Source organism: Typha latifolia, chromosome 2 (assembly GCF_019914945.1).
Source record: "Typha latifolia isolate L0001 chromosome 2, TyphaL0001v2, whole genome shotgun sequence".
In the NCBI taxonomy this organism is placed as follows: domain Eukaryota; kingdom Viridiplantae; phylum Streptophyta; class Magnoliopsida; order Poales; family Typhaceae; genus Typha; species Typha latifolia.
The window spans coordinates 8,645,887-8,667,424 of record NC_133087.1 but is presented as its reverse complement, the minus strand read 5'-3'; the positions used below and the strand labels follow the sequence as shown (position 1 = coordinate 8,667,424).

General features: G+C 35.4%; 1 protein-coding gene across 2 annotated transcripts in view; it reads left to right on the top strand.

Moving 5' to 3' along the window:
- The window catches only part of LOC140781902 (1,4-alpha-glucan-branching enzyme 3, chloroplastic/amyloplastic), a 64,116-nt gene extending 47,410 nt beyond the window's left edge, over nucleotides 1–16,706 (top strand). For both annotated transcript variants that reach the window (XM_073128193.1, XM_073128192.1), the window contains 8 exons: nucleotides 4,046–4,123; nucleotides 4,259–4,369; nucleotides 8,702–8,782; nucleotides 12,256–12,360; nucleotides 15,701–15,786; nucleotides 15,951–16,005; nucleotides 16,079–16,183; nucleotides 16,349–16,706. In XM_073128193.1, coding sequence (XP_072984294.1) covers nucleotides 4,046–4,123; nucleotides 4,259–4,369; nucleotides 8,702–8,782; nucleotides 12,256–12,360; nucleotides 15,701–15,786; nucleotides 15,951–16,005; nucleotides 16,079–16,111 — 549 coding nt within the window. In that variant the 3' untranslated portion in view covers nucleotides 16,112–16,183; nucleotides 16,349–16,706. The remainder of the gene's footprint in view (nucleotides 1–4,045; nucleotides 4,124–4,258; nucleotides 4,370–8,701; nucleotides 8,783–12,255; nucleotides 12,361–15,700; nucleotides 15,787–15,950; nucleotides 16,006–16,078; nucleotides 16,184–16,348) is intronic.
- The last annotated feature ends 4,832 nt before the right edge of the window (nucleotides 16,707–21,538 follow it).

The window sequence follows — 21,538 nt, the reverse complement described above, 5'->3', positions numbered from 1 at the left end:
ATTTTCATGCCTGAGTACACTAAGAAATTAATTATATTTATTCTATTTTGCATATTTTTCCATCACACATGAGTATACAATCAAATTCATCATAATACTGTTTAAATGTCTCACTGTAAATGTGATGCTTATTTACTAATATGCTTCTTTACATTTTTAATTCTTTTTTAGAGATGTTTTGGTAGAAGTCTGTGTACGACTCATTTTTCTCTGAAGATATATATTTATTAGTCTAATATTTTCAGACTCTACTGTAACATTATACGGTTCAGCTTTGATAATGTTTATAATTTGTTTGTGATGAAATAAAGGTACTAGTAATTTAAAATAATTTAAAATTTAAGAAAATAAAACTCTCAAAAAAAATTTCACTGTAGCAATTTCTGCTATAGCAGCAAGAAAAGAGAGGGAAAAAGAGAAGAAAGAAAAACTGAAAAATAATTAAAAAAAATTCACTTGAGGCTGCATGAGGTCGAGGTCATCGGATCTTAGTCGGAGAACGTTGTCAGAGATTTATTCGATCGTTGGTGGTGGAACTTTGGAAGAGGTGAGAAAGAAGAGAAAAGAGAGAGAAGAGAAAAAAAGAGTAAGAGAGAGAATAAGAGAGAAAAGAGAGAAAGAGTAGAGAGATGGCTGGGAGAGTGGGGACATCAATAATTGATGCCTTCGGGTTAGATTCGACCCATCCCAGCCTGTTTTGGGTATCGGCCGAAACTGGAAGCCATGCTAAAAGTCACAATGATGACCTATAATAGGTCTATTCCTTGAAATTCAAGGTAAACTTGAGTCACCATAGAAAGTCTCAGAGCAATTTATAGTAGGATTGTTCTCTGGTCAAAAATATTCATAATATAAATTTCACTAGATAATCATGATCGATATACATGTTGTTTTGAGTGAAGAATACCCACACACAAAGAATAATATTGCACAATAATAATGCACGAAGATTAACATTGGATGAAGATTAATATGATAGTACACATATATTCACAAAATCCGAGGCAAAGAAAAATATAAGTGAATCCACTCACATATTGTCTACACAGAATAGCTGGAATCACTAACACAAATGCAAGGAAAAATTGTCATCTTTATTAATAAACAAATTTATATATTAATATAACAATAAGTAGAGTTTTTAAAATTAAAACTAATTAATTTGGGCCAATTTAAAGCCCAAAAACTTGGACTCAACCGCAAATTTAGTGCGGTGTCACAGGATCAGAGATTTTACCTAACAAAATTCCTTGCGGCACATCAATATCTCATATTAAGGCTAGCTATAATATGGCCAAGTGTGTAGCTCCTCTCTCGGCACTACATATTTTCAATCCAAGTGTCCCTTCCACGAGGGTTCATATCCAACTCTTCAATAGAGCCAACCTAATGCTATCAAATAAATGTCATTTAACAACACTCGAGAATATTCTGCGTTTGGGTTCCCGATGCTATTGAGTCCCAAGCACAACTATGCCCTCAAACAAAGTACCAAACTCCCAAGTCTTGGCCTAGACTTGACGTCCCTATTTTGTCACATCGCGAAGCCAACCTTCAAGGTTTACAATCTAAGTTCTCCCAAAATAAGGCTTCGTGATGCCACGTATCACAATAGATAAGGTCCTTAGACAACCATCGTGATGTAGGAACATTAATTTTGCTAGCCTTGGTCGCAATTTTGTCCACAATTACCGCTCGCATATTTCCCTAACCGACTCAACATGTCTTCATAAAGGCATGCCGTACATGCCACTAGGCCATCAAAGTCCTCTAGCACTCTCTCAGCCTTCTTAACATGCTGCACATGTCCCCACTCTGTATTCACATGCTCGCAGGCCATTCGCACAAGTCATGCACATTGCTGCTTAGTCTTTGCAACAACTTCAGCTTTCCTGCCGTGCACGTTTCCTCAGCTAGATACATGCCTCACACACATCACTATGGTGCTTCATGCTCTCGATTTGACTTTTGCAAGATAGCCAACCAAACTCTCACCGCTCACAAAGAAATCGAGGTAAGAAAGAAGAAAGGAGTGGCATGTTAGCTAGGCGGCTGCTGATCCGTGCTACTAGGGCCCTTCCCTCCATGCCAGGTGGCCATGGAGATCAACATCTCGGTGATCCGTGTTACTAGGGCTCTCATACACTACTTCCATATGAGGAGAACATGTTTGAGAGGTCGTTGCCATGGTCCTTGCTGGAAAAGCTTGATGGGAAGTTATATCATGTAGCCTCCACTAGGAGCTTTTTTGAACCAGCGAAGGGCACCTATAGTACAAAGCTGCCTACTCGAAGCTTCTTGGGCCCATCTAGTAATAACATGAAGTCAAAAAATACAAACATGAGGCTACACTACAATATACTCTATTAAACTGAAGTTAGTTGTAGGAGGTGGGAGAGGACTCACTGGTGAGTGGTGAATCACTGGTTGGTCTTATCTTACTCCGGCGACCAAATCGACAATGCTAACTTCGATGAGGTAAGGAGGAAGAAGAAGAGAGGTGATGGTGTGGGGGAGAAAGAGAAGAGGTTGGTCTTCAGTCTTCACTATTGTGCAATATTGAATAGCTTCACTCAAGTATTGCTGGTTTGCTTATTTCCATGCTTAGCTTTCAATATTCTAAGCAACAGAGTTTAATTATTGGTTTTGAAGCTGGCAAAGAAGAACAGAGTACAATCTTTAACTTAACAAGTGAAATGATCTAGCATCTATATTTTCTACTCATTCTTCAATATTCTTTCTAAAGTTTTGGTGTTTATTAATATTGTACTTCTGAAGATAGCTTAACACTCCCTGATTTTCCTTTATAAGCACCAATGCATTTCCTTTTAGCGCAATTTAGTAAAAGCGGATAAGGGATCTTTATCTTAGAAATTCAGTGCAAAACACGTGATAAATTATTGGGATAAAAAAACCAGATAAACTCTGTTTATTCAGTTAAATTTATCCCAAGTTCTGGTGGGGATTAAAAAAAATTGTGTTACCCACTCTTTATCCCATATATGAAAATGACCAATGTGCCCTCTGGGTGATAAAAAATTACTTTCCCCTTTCACTTACCCCTTACTGCTGGAAAAGACTTTGTGATCTAGTGGCAAGATGTGGTATCAATTAGGGAGAGAGATTTTCAAGTACCCAATAGATGTACTAAGATCTCTTTCATGCATGAAGAAATACTCTAAAGGTTCATTTAGTTATAAATCATAGTACTTTTGGACTTTTGGTTGATAATGTTTGGAATTGTTGACCAAGTGCAAGCATTGTAGGACTATGTAGTAGTTTAAATATTAACATCCAAAGATAGGATTAATATTATGCCATAAACCTTAATTGCAACCATCATTATGGACTCAACTATAAGTGAAACATATGCTTAGGCATCCCTTTGAACAATAATGGTTCTTTTCTATTCCATCTTCTTGGATTCATCATCTACTAATGATGAGCTTTTCTAGGATTTACTAAGAAATGAGACTGACTAATTGAGTTCAAGGCTTGGTCTCAAACCAAACAAGACCTTGAAGATCCACTATATTTTCATTACAAAGTTGCAACTAGGAAGTAGAACAACATATTGACCGTAGTTGAAACAAGTATGAAACAAGTATATTGGGAGGTGTAATGAGGAGGAGAAAGATACATTGTGAGAACCTAATTAGTACCACTTAATGTGACATCAAAGAACTTTTAAGATTCATTCATCATGTCCAATTGGGATAACACAATGCATGTTTAATGTGCAACTTAATTTACATTCAGGGTGTCAACATATCATATTTAGTTGGGTTTATCTAAAATATTGTGTTCCTTTTCATCTTTTTTCAATTGGAGGTGTGAAATCATATAGACCTTAGAGGAGGACGGGCTGGAAGGGGGGATGGCAGGGGGTTTGTGACGCACGCGCTCGGCTCGTGCGTCGGGTTTGTTTATATATTTTTTTATATTTTTTATTTTCCGGGTGTTACACCTACTGTCAACTATATATTCCTATGATCAGTGTTATTGCTGCAAACTCACTAATTATATCAACTTTAATTTGTTGCAGATGATTAAACTAATTACTTTTACAACTTGTGGACGTGCATACCTCAATTTTATGGGCAATGAATTTGCACATCCAAATGTAAGATATCCAATCCTTTTTTATGCTGCTCTATATTTATTTTCAGTTTTTTTCCCTTTTATTTGTTGATACTTTTGTATTTTCCAATAATCTTGAATTTAGAACTTAAGAAGTCCTTTTGCTTTACTTTAATAGAGGGTTGAATTTCCTATGGCAAGCAACAACTTTTCATTTGCCTTTGCCAATCGTCGATGGGACCTATTGATGGATAAAGGAGTTCACAATAATCTTTTCAATTTTCATAAGGTAAGTATTTTTGCATTGATGCATTTACAGTGTAGATGCAGCATGATGTGAGAAATTGTCCATAGTCATGCCTTTCCATTTCAATAGTTACTCAGTTATTTAGGGTAAATTATACTGTAGAGTAACAAAAGATAATAGCATGAACCTACAATAGAGTACCTTTTCTTGTAATGCTTGCTTCAGGTTGTGCCTGTCCTGCAAGTTATATTCATCTGATGACATTATATTTTTCTCCATTGAGTTGCTTGATGTGAAGCACGAGATTACATTTATGGGTACTTCCAATGGGATTCAACGCCTAGGTAGAAATTAGAACATCTGCTTTCATTATTGTACTAATTTTTTTTCCTTTATTAACAATTTTTTACTTTTTGAATGCAATTGATGTGGTGTAACCATCATGCTTTTCTAGAATCCGGTCCTAGATTTTCATTATGTTGTTTTAAGAATGTTTAAAGTTATTTACTGCTTTGTAGGGAATACAGTATGCTCATCAGACACAAGGATGTTGTCAATATGGGTGTCAGAGATACGAGCGTCTGACATGTGAAATTTCCAACTATATATCTTTGTTCATAAATGTGCATATTACATTGTAAGCTGTCTCTAAAACCTATAGGAAATCCATTTAAAATTCATTTATAAATCCATTTGAAAATGGAAACAGTCTTTTATTGCAAAATAAATAGGAAGGATGAATCTTCTGTCTTTGAGGCCTAGGATTTAGACAAATTGTTCAAGTCCTAAGTTGAAAGGTAATCTGTGTAAGTTCATCGTAATAGGGGGCATAGTATCCTTGTAGCTCAAAAGAAACCTGTAATCTGTGTGATTCAAGTGAGTTCTAAACAGTTCTAGAGAAAAATGATACCAAATCTAGAATTGGTGGTGTAGGATTTATGGGAATTAGATTTTCATTTTTTGTGTGGATATTTAGCTAAAAAATTTTTGGATTGTCTTATTTGGTTAAAAATCCTAAAATTTAGGAGATTTGGTTGTTAGTTTGTTTTTAATTTTTAGATAAGTTTTACTAGGGTTGATTGCGAGTTTAAAAGAGTCCTAGCTTTATATAGATTAGCTTAGTGATTGCCTTCGTTTCCCCTACATCTAGGGTGTGATTTTCTTTCCCCTACATCTTGTTACATTATCTTCTACTGCTCTTATCTATCTAGCTATGTTAGTATGGAAAATGTACTTTGAGACTTAAAAAAGGGATCCATTGATTTCCTATCTTTTCTCCTTAAGTATGGATTCATATACCTCCTTATTTTTCAGTGTATCGATATGTTTGTTATTTTATGCCACATCAATTTGGTACTGGGGCAAGTTCAGATCTATTGAATTCTATCATTAAATAAATCCAGTTATAAAAGATGAAGGCAAAGTTACTTGAAGGAAGAACACTTCTAAAGTTCTAATGCTTAACTGATGAAGAATAATGATGTAGATTATGAAAATGATCTTGAGGCGAGATTTGCACTGTGGAAACTAATGATGAGAATTATATATATATATATATATATATATATATATATATTTGAATGTTCTTTTAGCTAGAGATTATAATTTTTTTAGAGTGTCTTTTTTTGTTATTAGTGTCTTTAGATAAGTTTTGGTAGTATTCAGTTGGTTGATTTTGAGTTTAAAAGAATCCTAGTTTGGTTATAGATAAGATTAGATAAGCTTCTGGCTAATTTTGGTTTTGATTTGATGTAATCAACTTGTCTCTTTACATAGGGTTTAGGAGATCTGGTTATTACTTATTAGTGTCTTTAGATAAGTTTTGGTAGTATTCAGTTGGTTGATTTTGAGTTTAAAAGAATCCTAGTTTGGTTATAGATAAGATTAGATAAGCTTCTGGCTAATTTTGGTTTTGATTTGATGTAATCAACTTGTCTCTTTACATAGGGTTGAGGGGAGTTCCAGAAAGAACAGAATATCATTGAAAATTGAAAGATATTATTCCTGTGGCAAATTTCATGTGTATCTTCACCCTCTCTCCGCTATTCTCTTTGTGGTGGATTCCATGTTTTCTTAGATTGTGAGGGCTTTCTTTTCCATGACAAGCCTGGTGGATTGTCTTCCTTCTCCCTATAGCTAGGTGAATTTGTTATCTCTTTTTATTTTGTTATCAATATCTTGGTGGGTTATCTTCTATAGCTCTTATCTAAGTAGTTATGGCATATAACTGCCCACAAGAAATACCCAGTAATTTTGCAAGATGAAGTAATCTCAGAAAACCAAGCTCTCTGTAATGATAATTTGTATTATACATGTCCTTTTATTAAAGAAGTTTGATGGCCAAGAAGTTGGAGATACTATTTCAACCAAGTCTAGAGAATCATTGAGGAATCAAATCTAAGAATAAGAATATCAATGAGCAATGATAACCTATTGCTATTGCCACATCCACAGTAATGGGGCACCAAATATCTTAAAATGAAGACGATCAATTATTAGGAGAGATATAAGGTGTATCTAGAATTTCAAAGTTAATCAAAGTAGATTGCATATTGTAGTTCTGGTTGTAATGATAAGTGATTAGGATTATAGTTCTGGTTGTAAGAACTAAGAAGATTACATAGAACAACAGACTTGGATATGAAGAGAAATAGTAGAGTACCAAAGGAGATGACCAAATTGAACTGACGGTTTAATTCAAAAACTTGAGTACCATAAACACAATCATATATGACAAATGGCACCTTATTTAGAGAATCAGTAATGCTTCTAAACTAAAGTTATTATTTGTGCCTTCATTCTGATTACATGACTCACTATAAAAGTGTGAAAGTATATTTGATCAACTTTCAATCACCTGGAGTGTACTTGGGAGCCCCAACAACCAAATAGTAGATGCAAACCTCATGGGAGAAACTAGCCAAATACAAATAGACTAAAGAAGGAAACAAGGTTCGAAACATTAGGATTGGGATAAGGATCGTTCTTTTAGAAAAATGATACATATCGGCTCGATCGGTTGTATCGGTCGCTTGGATTGGATCAGACTTTTTTTAATTATGTAAATTCTAAATATTAATTTACAAATGAAAAAAATCAAATAATTTAGAAAAAATGACAAAAAATAAGAAAATAAAGAAAAATACTATAGTGCAGTGAAAATTGAAAAGAAGAAGAGATTAGAGAGAGCGAGTGGAAGAAAATAAAAAAAAAAACTATGGTGTAGTGAAGAAGAAAATTTCTCTTCTTCCCTCTCCCTTTTACTGCCACGACCCACCTCTCTATTTTCTCACCATTTATTCTCTCTCTATCTCCTTTCTCTTCCTCTCTCTCTTTCCTCTCTTTTGCCTTCTTCTCTTACTGTCGTAGCCTACCTCTCTGTCTCTCTTTCTCCCTCTCTTTCTCTTTTTCTCTCCCCCACCTGTATCGGGTAGGATCAACTGATATAGTCGAAACCAATCAACAGCTGATCCCGATCCGTTTTGGCTGATTAGACTTGAGATCAGTCGTAACTGGATTCCATGGTGTCACAGTGTGTGACCACAAGGCTTGGTCCAAGATGTCTTGGGCTATGTTGTGAAAGGTGCCCGCATACCACCCCACTACATAACACATAAATGGCATGTTGGTGCATATGTGGGCGGCTATGCACCTAAGTGATATGATGTATACTTTATGTAAAATTTGGTTTGTAATGGACTAGAATACAACATAGCATTTGGTAGAATTATGTTTTTATCAAAAATATAAAACTAGAACTCATGCCTACTAACCTGAATCACATCTTCCAAATAGCTACCAAAAACTGCATAAACGATGGCATATGGATTATATGGTGCTATCTATGGGTCACCACTGCCAAGGTGGCCATCAAAACCTCCTTTCAAAACATTGGTCTTGGGAGTAGGAAACAACCTCTTCAAAAATGAGGAGCTCCCCTCTCTAGACACCACATAGGAGGAAGCCTATCCACTGGGAACACTTTTTCTTTTGGCAAAATTGTGGGAATTTATTGGAGCAACTATCTTGTCCCCTAGGGAATCCTTTTTTAACAAACTTGTGGGAATTTATTGGAGCAATTACGATATTACTAAATTCGATATCTAACATTGGTACTATTGGCCACAACTTCTGTCTGTTGAATGACAAGCTTACAAAACAAGTTGTTAACCCAAAATAAAAGCACATAAACAATTGGTCATACTATATTTTCCGCAGTTTATTTGGGGATGTTATGCTTTAATAGTTTAATATCATCCCAGTTCCTGTATTATTGCCCATAAGGTTTGTTATATCTGGCATATATATAAATTAATAATTTCATGTGGATTTTTTTGACAATACCTAATCTTATTAGCTTTATTTTCTTTGTAGGACATGATGAGCTTGGACAAAAATGAAAGTATGCTCTCCAGAGGTCCACCCAGCGTTCACCATTGTAATGACTCGACTATGGTATGAAATTCTACTTATCACTTCTAGTATTTTGTGTTTCTAGTAGTTGCAGATATACATGAACGGGAAAGTAGTTTTAATTCAAATCTAGTACCTGATGTGGGGTGATATAGCTCCTATACCAAACTGATGTAGGACGAATAACTCTGATTGCAAGCTGATGTGGAGCAAATATAGAAGAACAAAGGAGAAACAAATATAGAGTTCTATAGAAAAACTGAAATTAGACTAGAAAAAAAAGAAGAGGAAATAATAGAAGGAATAAGAAAAAATATCTGATCTGAAGTCTGATTGAAGAGAAGTTGTACAGGTTGCTAAAGCACCTGGTGGTATTGGTTACTACACTGCTGATGGTACTGCTGCTACAATACTAAAATCCTGAAAAAAAATTATTCTGGTTTTCTGCATTGAAAGTAAACTAAACAGCGACAGAGGAGAAATTGATGGAAAAAGAGAATAAATGAGAGTATAGATAAGGAGAACAATTAAGAGAGAAAAGAAGGAAGAATAAAAGGCATCTTTCTTTTCTTTATTTCCTTGAAAGTTTCATTGTACAGGTACCAATAACCTAACCACATACTAACTTATTGACCCAAATGGCCTCATATTGAAACCAAACTAGACCCAAATACAAAAGTTATCAAATGCCGCTTCGTCTATAGGTTCGTCTGGCACGAAAAGGAAAAAAGGACTAATCTTTTGTTGCATCTGGCACAAGATGAAAAAGAGAGAGCTTTGTCTATAGGTCAAATAAATTACGAAAATAGAAAATTAATCCCAAACAAACTTTACACTAACTAGACTTGACTCAATAAAGACATCTAAAAACTATCTACCAACTCTCTAATCTACAATATATCATTGGCCTTTATGCTCTTTCACTAGTACTGCTACATGGTAGTTCTATTAAACCCTTTATGATACCACATATAATACTAGATGATTATGTATAGGATGCAAACAACATAGACAAATGTGTCGATACAAAGTCTTGAAAGATTAAGGATACAGTGCACTAGGAGCTAGGGGGATATAATATATATATGTGTGCATGTGTGTGTGCGTGCGCGTGTGTGTGCACGAGTGTGTGTAACTTTGGCACATAAAGTAGTTGTATGTATTTGAATTTTATTAACTGAAAACTTGTCCTATTATTTTGTTACTTTGGCACTAAGTAACGAAAGCATGCCAAACAACTTAATCTATAAATCATACAAATTGACATTGTAATATAAAATCCTTATTTTGGCATCCATACAATCCATTTGTCTATAAGGATAGCTTACTAGATAAACCTAGTTGATTTGTCACTATTACTACCTGACAACATATTTCTATCTGGCAATATCTTTTTACAATAAAATGGATCCTTAAATAATGGGGAGATGTTGATCTTGCTTGGGTAATTTTGCTAATTTATAATTTCTCGAGTACGTCATTTGTTCTCTTAAGCTACCAAAGTCAATTATCCAACATATGTATGCCAGTTTCTATACTTAAAATTTGTGGTAAAACATGATTTGGAATTCGAGCATGCATCAAATAGGTAAGAAAGGCCATAAAGTAAGAATGTCTTTAATAGCTCTCTTGTGTTCTATTGATTTGTCCATGGAATCTAAGTTTGACTGACCTAATAATTTGACTTCTCCACATGGACATGAACTCGTATTTGGTCTTAGGCGTAGCTAATTGATGTGGACATCATCTTCAATTTGACCAAAATAAAGTTGGTTGAGTCCAATTTTTGTCTAATTGAGCTAATTAGGCTCAACTTATTTTAACATTTAATTTGTTGAGTTGTTTTTTAATTCAAATGGTTAATTAAATTAGTCAATTAATAGATATGGTAAGCCTATATGCGGGGGATGTCTGTATTGAGTTATTATCTAAATTGGGTTAGTCGATTTAGGTAAGACCTAATCAATTAGGGTCCTATTAGAATCTCAATTGATAGTTATGGTAAGCTTATATATGGGGGATATCCACATTGATTTATTACCTAAATTGGTTAGTCAATTTAGGTAAGATAATCAATTAGAGTCCTATTAGGAAATAAGTTTCTATTAGAATTAGCTGAAATAAAAGTTATTAACTTATTTAAGGGTTATTGCATGAGAAACAAGGGACGATTGAATAAGATTTATTTGAAATCTCTTCTCTCCTGTGGTCTTCTTCTTCTCTCCCTTTCTCCTACTCCATCTTAACATTTTTCTCTAATCTCTTCTACTTTCTCTCTAAACTTCTCTCCTTCTTCAATCTCTACTTTTCATTGGTCACTGTTGTTGTCTAGAAGATTTTAGTAGTGAAAGAGAATCTTTGAGTGCCCGGACGTGAAGGGGAAGACGTGATTTCAAAGTAAAAGCACTACTATTCTATTTATTGGTAAACCTAAACTCTAAAGTCTTTCCTTACACTATATTTCAGGTTTTTTTACTGTCAATATACCTATTTGAGAGTTGAGGAAGTTACTGCCTTATCTGAGTAGTTTTCTCTCCTTCCATCTAGTAGTGATCTTTTTAATCGATTACATTATTGTCAGTTATTGCTTACTATATTTTATTTTAGTTGTTTGGGTCGATTGTTCTCCAAAACATTGCATTTATACTAGAGTTGCATTACTACGAACTTATTTGGGAAATTGATTCATGGGTATAGATGTATTTGATTAGTCAAACAATTTATGATAATATTCTGTGTGTTTATCGTTGTATTACAAAATTCTGTTATATATACTGGTTTAAGATACAGCCTTCTGAGACAACACTTTATGTTGACCATCATATAACATATTAACATATCACCACTCAACCATAAATTGTTAGTGCAGTTATAATTTTAAACCATAACTATGTCAAACTATGTGACTCGCAATTTTAAAAAAATTAGCTCAGTTGGTAATTTTAAGAAAACAATAATCAAATTGTTGTATACTTGTATACATTTATAATGGCTAGTAAGCCAATTTAGCACAAAATAGTTACAAGCCTGAAATTATTTGGTCCATTGATACAATGAAATCATGTTTCTATCATATTTTTGAATGACTAATCGAATGCCACAAATGGGGCAACAATTATGAACATTATGGTTGGAGTGGAATTCTTAATAGTACTCTTGAAATAATATTTAAGCACTATCCATATGACAATATCATTGTAGACTATTATATGGTATGATGTAGAATCATATTTACTGATGCTACAAATGGGACAATTTTTTGTAGATTTATATGATGGAAGAATTGCATAGTAAAACAATTGGAGTGAATGTATGTGTGCAGTCTGTTAACTTGATGTCTTCTAACATAATTTTCATAGGAGGTTTAGTGCTACCTTCTACAAGACTATTTACATAAAGCTAAAGCAACTTATTAGGTTTTAAAATCATTTAAAGCAAGAAAAATGCTGCTTCATTTTTACACCTTTTCTGAATTGTATACATCTTGATAATTGTACTAATGTAATCGTGGCCAGGTCATATCTTACATTAGAGGAGCTTTTCTCTTCATATTCAATTTCCATCCTGAAAATTCTTATGAGATGTATCGTGTTGGTGTAGATGAAGCTGGGGAATATCAAGTGGGTAACTCATTTTTTCTTAATTTTATTGTTTTTCTTTTGACATGCATTTCTATGGACTTAATTGTCATGAGTCCTTTATATCACAGCATGTAACAACAATTTTTCTTTTCTTATACATCCAAATGTGGCTATGGAGAGAGGGAACATATTTCACCAACTCAACAATTGGATGCTACACCATAAAGAAAATTTTGAGAATACAAAGAAGAAAAATAGAATAGCATAGTAATATTCATTCCCTTTCACTAAAAGAGATCCATACCAAGCCATGAGTGCAAATCATCTATAATAGTGGGAGCTCCTTGAATAGGAAGGATGCTCCTAGTTAAAGAAGAAAATATAGAATTTGAATCCCACATCAACTTTATCTCTTGTCGCTTTGCTCAATTCTTTCTATAGTAGGAGCTTCTAGCCAATCAAGACATTCCATATATGATAAAGATATAGTTGACTAGGAAATTGGAGGGCCTTAACAACCTCGAAATGGGTTTATTTTGGAAGAAGATAAGTGGCCTGTGACAAATCACTAGTTCATAGATATTTTCGACCTACGATAACATTTCATCTTCAAGTCCTATTTTTCTTTCATTCTCTTTAGGTTTTTTTCTCTTTTCCAACATTTAAAAAATTAATTTGCAGTGTAAAAATGATATATCTAGCTCAATTTTCTTAGATAAATTATTCGTAAGGATCTTTCTACATATTTTAGGATTTTGGTGCTAGACTCACTTTGAAATGTAATAATCAACAAGAAAACCTTGTTTCCTTTAAATTTTTTCCAAATTCCAAAATTAATCTAAAATTACTAAGGAAGGACATACTACTTGGCAGTCACAATTGGAGAAATGGGTATATGTCCACTACAATATGAGGCTATGTTTGTGACATGCAACTGAGGATCGGGAGAGAGATGAGGGAGATTTGAATACTGGTCCTTTCGCGTATGAGGAGAATCCTATAATAGAGCGGATGAAGACTGCCGAGAATCAGGAGGACCCATTATTTGATAAGGAGGGAGGTTCTCTTTGACCTCATAGATATTGCTAAAGAGGCTGGAGTGACAGATATAGAATGATGGGTTGTACGACACGTATGAGGGACTTGAACTGTTAGAGAAGCAAAACATGAACATAGGATACTTAGATGGAATATTAAGAAGACTTAGATAAGGAGTTTGACCGTCTCATTTTAGGTCAAACTCATCAAAGTCAGATAAGAAACGACAACTTGATGATTGAAGCTAAAATGTAGTTGCCACAATAGTTGCCACTGTGGAGGAACAGGGGTAGTGGCATCCAAGGCTTAGTCTCGTGAAGGCCAAGGAGGCGAGATGATGTTGTTCGAGCAAAATGGAGCCAGAATCAGGCGTCACGGGCCAAAGGCCATGTTAGGGGGGCAGTGTGCCTGACTAGGTTGAATGGGCTATTAATTCATGTTTATCTTTAAGCCCTTAGGACTAATTCTAGTTCGAGTCATGTAAGTCTTTAGAGGTAATCCTAGTTAGAGTCGTGTGAGCATTCAAGGCTAGTCCTAATTCTAGTAGGATTTGTTGTACCCGACCCTTATTATTCATGGAAGCATTGAGATTATCTTTTAGCATTAGACTACTATAGGAGTATGAGTAGTAAGAGTAACATAGGAGTAGTCATAATCTAATCCACCCCTGTCACCACTACTGCTGCCCTCTTTTTCTCTCTCCACTATGCTTACCACCTTCCACCCTCATCAACCCGTTGGTCCCACTTTAATCGACGCTTAGACCCTAGTTATGGACGGAGATTTATTCGGTTCATAACACAGATATTGGTAGTTGATCCATAGCAAGATTATGAGGGTTTGAGCAATTGTCAGAGCCAGAGTTGGAGATCGGCAACGCAATGACAATGCTATGGAGAAGATGAGGGGCAATGAGGCAACGACAGGAGCAGTAATGATCGGTGGTGGTGTAGTTGACGAGGGATGGTCGACGAAGCAGAGGTGTGTTGGAGAAGAAAGTGGTAACGACAAAGATGAAATGGCAACAGAGTAAAGCTGGTGGAGAAATGATGCGATAGTGATGTTGGAGATAATTGTGCTTTTGTAAGTGACGCAGACAACCGCGGGGATATCAAGGCGATCTTCTGTGGCTGAGAAGGCTGTGATGGTGGTAGTGGATGAGAAGGCGATGCCAATGTAGGGCGACAAAGATATCGAGAGTGGTAGTGAAAATGAGGCTGGACCTAACAAAGAACTGCCGACTCTGGTGGAGAGGGTCGGCAGATCTTGTGGTGGGGACAATCGGCTAGGGTTTGAGAAAGGTAAGGGAAAGATCGAGCTAGAAGAACAGGGATTAAAGGCTAAGAAATTGGATTGGTTGAGTTAATTTGGATTTGGGGTTTGCATTAGCTGGCTTGCCTGATCCAATTTGTTGTGCTGGGTCACATGAGGGAGTTTAATGGGCTAATGGGTTGGGTGCTTTGAAAAGAAGTTTAGATTAGGCTTGGGTAGTTTTGGATTATTAGGATTTGATGTTAGGATTAGGGGAAAAAATAAATTTGTTGAGATCTTAAGGAAAGGATAGGTCACCATAATTTGAATTTTGAAAATTTGTTGATAGGTCCCCTTTTTACCTACCTATGGCAGAAAGGAAGATTGATCTGTCATTATGGTGATGAAATATTGGATGATGTGTGAACACTTTACTTTTGGCGATTATGGGGTCTTGCTTTGTAGTTCCATGATAATGACAGGTTTTTCTTGTTCATTGGCAATGTTAATCTCCTCGTGTGACTTAGAACTCATCGTTACTCAATGTGCAGCGTAGTTTGTTATGATCCGACTTTCATGGCGCAAGTGATTGAGCAAAGAATAAGTGCAAGGTGGTATAAAACCCTATAATTGGACCGTACATATACTAGGATCTTCGGCAGTAATACTAAAATTGATATAGTACAATGATATTGAAGAAGAATACAGGTGTCAACCCACGGAATCCACCAAGTAGGTGTTATAATCCACTACCGAAAAAGAAAATAGATGATTTCAAAATCTCAAAATATTCGTTAATTCTATATTACAATATAGCAAGCCATTATATAGGAAAACTCTAAAAAGACAAATAGGGTAAAATACTCATAATAGAAAAAAGACAAATACCTGTAACATCAAAGTCTCTCCCTTATGATGTGTCGCTTAGTCAAAGTGTCACTGAGTGGGCTGCCTTCCTATGTTTGCACGAATAAACTTTTTAGTTCGAAAGTCCCTTTAGAACTTTAAAAGTTAAAACTACAACTTCCCTTTATAAGTTTGTGTTTTTCATTCTTTGGTTCGCTGATGGCTTTTTTATACATCTGCACAGATAATACTCAACAGTGATGACATCAGATATGGTGGACGTGGTGAGATTAAGAGTGGTCAGTGTGTTTTGAGGACAAGCGCCAAAAGGTTTTCCTTGACATACTATTTATAACATTTTATATTATATGTATGATGTTCATTTGAGTAGGTCATAGTCTCGTAGAAGTGGTTATGTATATAGTTATATCTATTTTTGGCACTTTCTGCATTATAGAGCCACCGTAGCCTGACATGGGTACTATGCATTACAGGGCTGATGGTTATCGGAATTCCCTCGGGTTAGCATTGCCTCGTAGAAGTGCTCAGGTAGGAGATAGAATGGCAGATTTTACTACACTTGCTTCTTTATTGTTCTTTTCCAATAATTCGACATTGGCAGGTATACAAATTGGTGCGTATTTTGAGAATTTGAACTGACCTACGGCATGCAGTTGCTCTTATAGTAAATATACGTCAAACGAGATAAGGATGATAACAGAAAGCGGTATGAGGAGATTCTTATCTTTTGAGTTTCTTTCACTTTTTAATTCTTTTGAATTAAGAGCTTGCATTGAAAAGACTTATGTTGCTTTATTCAAGCAGACTCTCTAGTGGAACTCCCAAGGCCATGACCTTGGTTTTATATTATGCGTTTTCTGTTCTTTTGCAGTACATCGACCAAGTAAGCACTTTCAGAACTTGAAGCCCGTGATTGCGGCCATGTATCACTCCAGTGATGGCCTACTCATTCTGAACTCGAATGATGCCAGACTTGTTTGCTGCTGGCCACTTTTTATGCCTATACAGCCAGAGTGCTTTCTCGGAGATTGGCGGTCTATTGTGTTTTTATTTAGTTGCACTTTTAAAAAGTGTGTTTGTGCTCTTCTATGTGTATCGATAGAAGTTATGTCTGTTAAACTGAAACAGTAGAGTTTGGTGAGTAATCTAGCCAAGCTTGATTTGAGCTACAAAAGATTGGAACAAATTTTCAAAGGATCAATGATTAATCTAGGCTAATGTAGTTCTAATTTTGGGTCGATGTGCTTTAGCTAGCCGCCGGGTAGCAATGACTAAGATGAGTTCAAATCAACTTTAGAATCAATCTCGGCTCAAGCTTGAATTGCTTGCACGATTCCCTTGTTCTCTCCTATTAATTCTGTGGTTCACTGACAAAAGATGTAGCAAATAAGCTGCTTCTTCCTGCTTCCATATATTCCTTTGAAAACTCTGGTTGTGAAATAACAGATTTTGGAAAAACTGCAAGATATCAAAGTTGTAGATTATTTTATCCTCTTTATGACATGTCCAAGATCAGGTGAACTGGTGTTAGGGTTCCAAAGTTCTGGGCATTTGTAGGGATTGGTATTTATTTGGCTTTCCAGGTTTTGGGAACTACCTTTAATTTAGGAGTTATAATAATTAATATATGATTCTTTGTTTTTTAGTGTTCTAGAATAGAATTTTTTTTAATTTATGAAGAGTGTCTTTATATCTATCTATTAATAGATGTGAGTTGTTCATGTAAGAATCTATCAAAGTTAAACAAGTTGTACATTCTTTGTTTAGGAGTTTTCCCTTGCTCATAGTCCTCATTTCCTTTAAGATTGTTGATCAATCCTACCGGTATCAAATGGTGCTAAATTTCGCTTGCTCTTCAGATTTTGAGAAACATCAATACCGCTCATTCCTATGATGAGATTGAGCTTTAGCTAGTGGATGATTCCCCAGTGGTCCTTTGGTTCTTCCTTTTCATTTTATGTACATTGGAAGGTTAGGCATCCTCCACATTTACAATTGAATTGCTCTTAAACTTATTATCAAATGGGGCCTAATTTATTCTAGCCTTAACCTTAATAAGAACACTTAACTTGATTAGCATTTTTTTCTTTAGGCAAAAATGCTGATAAGTTTAGCATTTTTGTTTGGTTTTAAAATGCCAAATTGATCAATGTTTTGTGTATAAATCTCTTTAACTTAGTCATTTAATACTTAAAGCAAAAAAATGTTTAACAATAAAATTACTGAACTGATCAGTAGTTTTAAAAATGCTGATTAATTTAGCATTTTTTTGTTAAGGCTACAGTGAATTATATTTTATTTGGTAATAAGTTGAAGTAGCAGATAAAAAAATATAAAATGGGTCTAGTTTTTGTCAAAAACTCAACTTAGCCCAGGCATGAGTTATGTAATTATTACACCTACTTGTATAGTCGACCCTAGTAATGGGCAATGGATTCAACAACCTAGTGCATTCTTGAACTATAGATAAGGTCGCCTAGCTGACATTGTTCAGGTTGTGGTTAATTGCTTTGATAGCGGTGAGACAATCACTATTAAAGCTAACGTGGTGGGGCGCTCGTCAGTAATGAGACAATCACTATTAGAAAGCTAGGGACTCTCATGCGTTATCGATGTAGAGTGCTTTGTTCATGCCGACCTCATTGGACAACTTACCCACAACTAGTCCAATTTCCCTATTCTAGGCTACAGCAACCCGTCCGGGCAAAAGTGATATTTCCACGTCTTGAATCTCTATGCCTAGGGATTACTGAACTTCCTCCCTCTCACATACCTCTTCGGATGTGATTGCAATTGATGGGATATGGCGTCTTTATTTATAGGTGAGGGAGGGGCCATATAAAATCTTTTAACCAAATAAAATCTCCAATAGATTAGAAAATTATAATCAACTCAAATTGATCAAGTTTAAGTGAGATAGTGGGCCACTAAAGAGATAAGTGGCCCTAATCAAATACAGAGATAAGTGGGATACCACTTGATCAAGTTCAAGTGGGATAGTAGCCACAAAAGAGATAAGTGAATTAGTTAGTGGTTATGTTATAATTAAATATTATAGGTGTGTTTTTCAAATCCCACTTGAGGTGGGACCCATGTGAAAACTATCCACATCCACCCACTTGGCCAATAATCACGTGTAAAATTTTAAAATATTGATATAAATTCTGTATACATACATAAAGAAAAAATTTATTCATTAAACCTGATTTACTTTTTTGGAAATAGAAGATGTGCACAATTTTAGAAAATTATGAATCAGTTTTCTTAACTAAACTTAGCGAAAACAATGATAAGAATTATGGCAATTCTAATGTAGTTCCTTTGCATACTTTTTTTTCCATAATTAGTTATTATTGACCTGTCTAAGCTAAGTATCTTATGTGATGTATTTGTATGAGATACATGATGCTCATAAATAAATGTTACCTCTATGTCCATTAAAATGCTATAAACCATAATGCCTTCATTCTAGACTTTACTTTATTGTCGAGGACACTTTAACCAACAAAAAATGTTGAGAAAAAAAAGAATGAATGATGATATATTTAGCAATAAAATTGAATTATAATGTTAATAACCAAATATCACATCAATTATCTTATACTAAAATCAGATCATGTTCATGACATGTTCCTTATAACCTAGGTGCTAGCCCCTCGGTCATAGGATCTACAAGCATTATCGCGGTGTCGATGTGAACAATTGACACATAATATTTATTTATCTTCTGTTTAACAACATAATACTTGATTTTGATATGCCTAAACCATTGTATATCATTTTGTTATTAGCAAAGAAGATAGTTGTTGTATTATCACAATACATCTTCAATAGTTTGGAAATGGAATCAACCACTTGAAGTTCTACGATAAAATTTCTCAATGACAAGGCATGAGATATGGCTTCATGGCAAGCGATATGCTCTACGTGCATCATGGATGAGACGATTGATTTCTATTTTATGCTTTTATAGAAAACTACACCCTGAGCAAGCATAAATATATATATCCTGACATTGATTTGCAATCATCTAGGCATCTAACAAAATCTAAATGTGCGCCCAATAACTTCAATATTATCTGATTATGTATGTCAGCATATAGTCTCTAGTCCCTCTTACGATACTTCATAATCTTTTTGATTGCCTTCTAATATGTTATGTCTGGTTTGCTTTAATGTCTACCAAGTACTACTACATAGGGAATATCTGGACGAGTATAAGTTTGAGTGTATATTAGGCTACCATTAGTAGAAGCATATGGAATGTTCTTTATTTTTGCTAGCTCAATCATATTCCTTACGCACTATCATTCATTGTTGTCACCTTTTTGGATAAGAGCTATACTAGATTTACATGTACTCATACCAAATTTTTCAAGAACTACAAAGACGTAGGCCCGCTGAGATAGTCCAAGCATATACTTAGACCTATCTTTATGAATCTCTATACCTAAAATATAGGAGGTTTAACTCATATCTGTCATCTAAAAGTTATTATCAAGAAAAGACTTGATATCATATAAAAGCCCTAAATCATTAATAGCAAGCAGGATGTCCTCAACATATAGAACTAAAATTATGAATCGGCTCCCATTGACCTTTAAATATATAAATTGATCAACAACATTTTCCTTAAAATCAAAGGTTGTGATTACTTCATCGAATTTGAGATACCACTATTGAGAGGCCTATCTAAGTCCATATATTGATTTCTTCAGTTTGTATACTATATATTCTGTCTTTATGTGAGAGCCCTTTATGTTGATCAATATAAACTTGTTATCATGATCACCGTTTAGAAAAGTTATCTTCACATCCATTTAATGTAACTCTAAGTCAAAATGAGTTACTAATGTCGTGATTATTCTGAGTAGGTCCTTCTAAGAGACTAGAGAAATAATTTCATTGCAATCAATGCCTTCAATTTAGTGAATCTTTTTACTATAAGTACCTTATGTTTCCTTTATTACTTTAGAGTCTCTTTTAGTTTTATAGACTCGTTTGCCAAGCCTAGTAGGTGAGATATTTGCAAAGTATATGTGCCAGGCTTTAAGGGCGCCACATGGACTAGGTTGTCGACCCAGCCAACTTGTTTGGGCTAGCTAGCTATGATGGACCCCGCCATCGCCTCTTCCTTTCTCTCTCTTAATCTCCATCTCTCTTGCTCTTGCTGACGCCAACCTGCCACCACCGTCACCAAGGTGAGCTCCCTCCTATTCTCTTCTTTCATTTCTTTCTCTCTCTGGTTTGCAGCCCTCTCCTCCTCACTTCTCTCTTTTCTTTCTCTCTCTTTCTTCCTGTCTCTCTCTGTCTTTGTCTGTCTCTCTCTCATTTGTCGGACCCGAGCTGTTGGCGAGAGGTTGGCCGCTGACTGGTGATACGATCTCCTCTTGGGCTAAGGTTAGATCTATCCCATTTTTTGGATTTGGACAAGATCTGGCATGAAATTGGAAAAGGAGTCCGGAAATTATAGCCGTCGGATCAATGTGAAACTCTTATAGATTGTAGCCCTGGAAGAGAGCTTTCCGATAAATCTAATTTTAGGAAAATCAGATAGTGGGATCTCGAGATATCGTCTTAGAAGTAGACGAATGTCAAGGAGTCCATCTATGGATCCGTGGATGGAGGCACGAGATCCTAGGTGTTGATGGATGGTGGTAGACTGACAATAATGGGGTGGTATCGGTGAGTAAGTGGATATGGAAGGATTATGGATGATGGAAGGGGTTAGGGCAAGATGATAGATAGATTGAAAGAAGGGGGAGGGGTGGGGCTGCCCTTAAGGGACTAGGGTGAGTGGCCGGTAGAGGGAGGCTAGAAGTGGAGGCGCTAGGGAACAAGAGAACGAGAGAGAAGAAGAAGATGAAGACTAGGGCAAAACTCAATTCATTCAATAATGACTCCTTAGTTGTCATCCACACTTTTAGAGGCTAACCAAATAATTCAAAATGACAATTATTAAGTCTAGAAACAGTGGATCTTCGTCGATCACGTTCGACGCACATTTTGCGTTCTCTGTATTTGCAAACCTGATGTAAGCATTCACAAACGTGTCCGAATA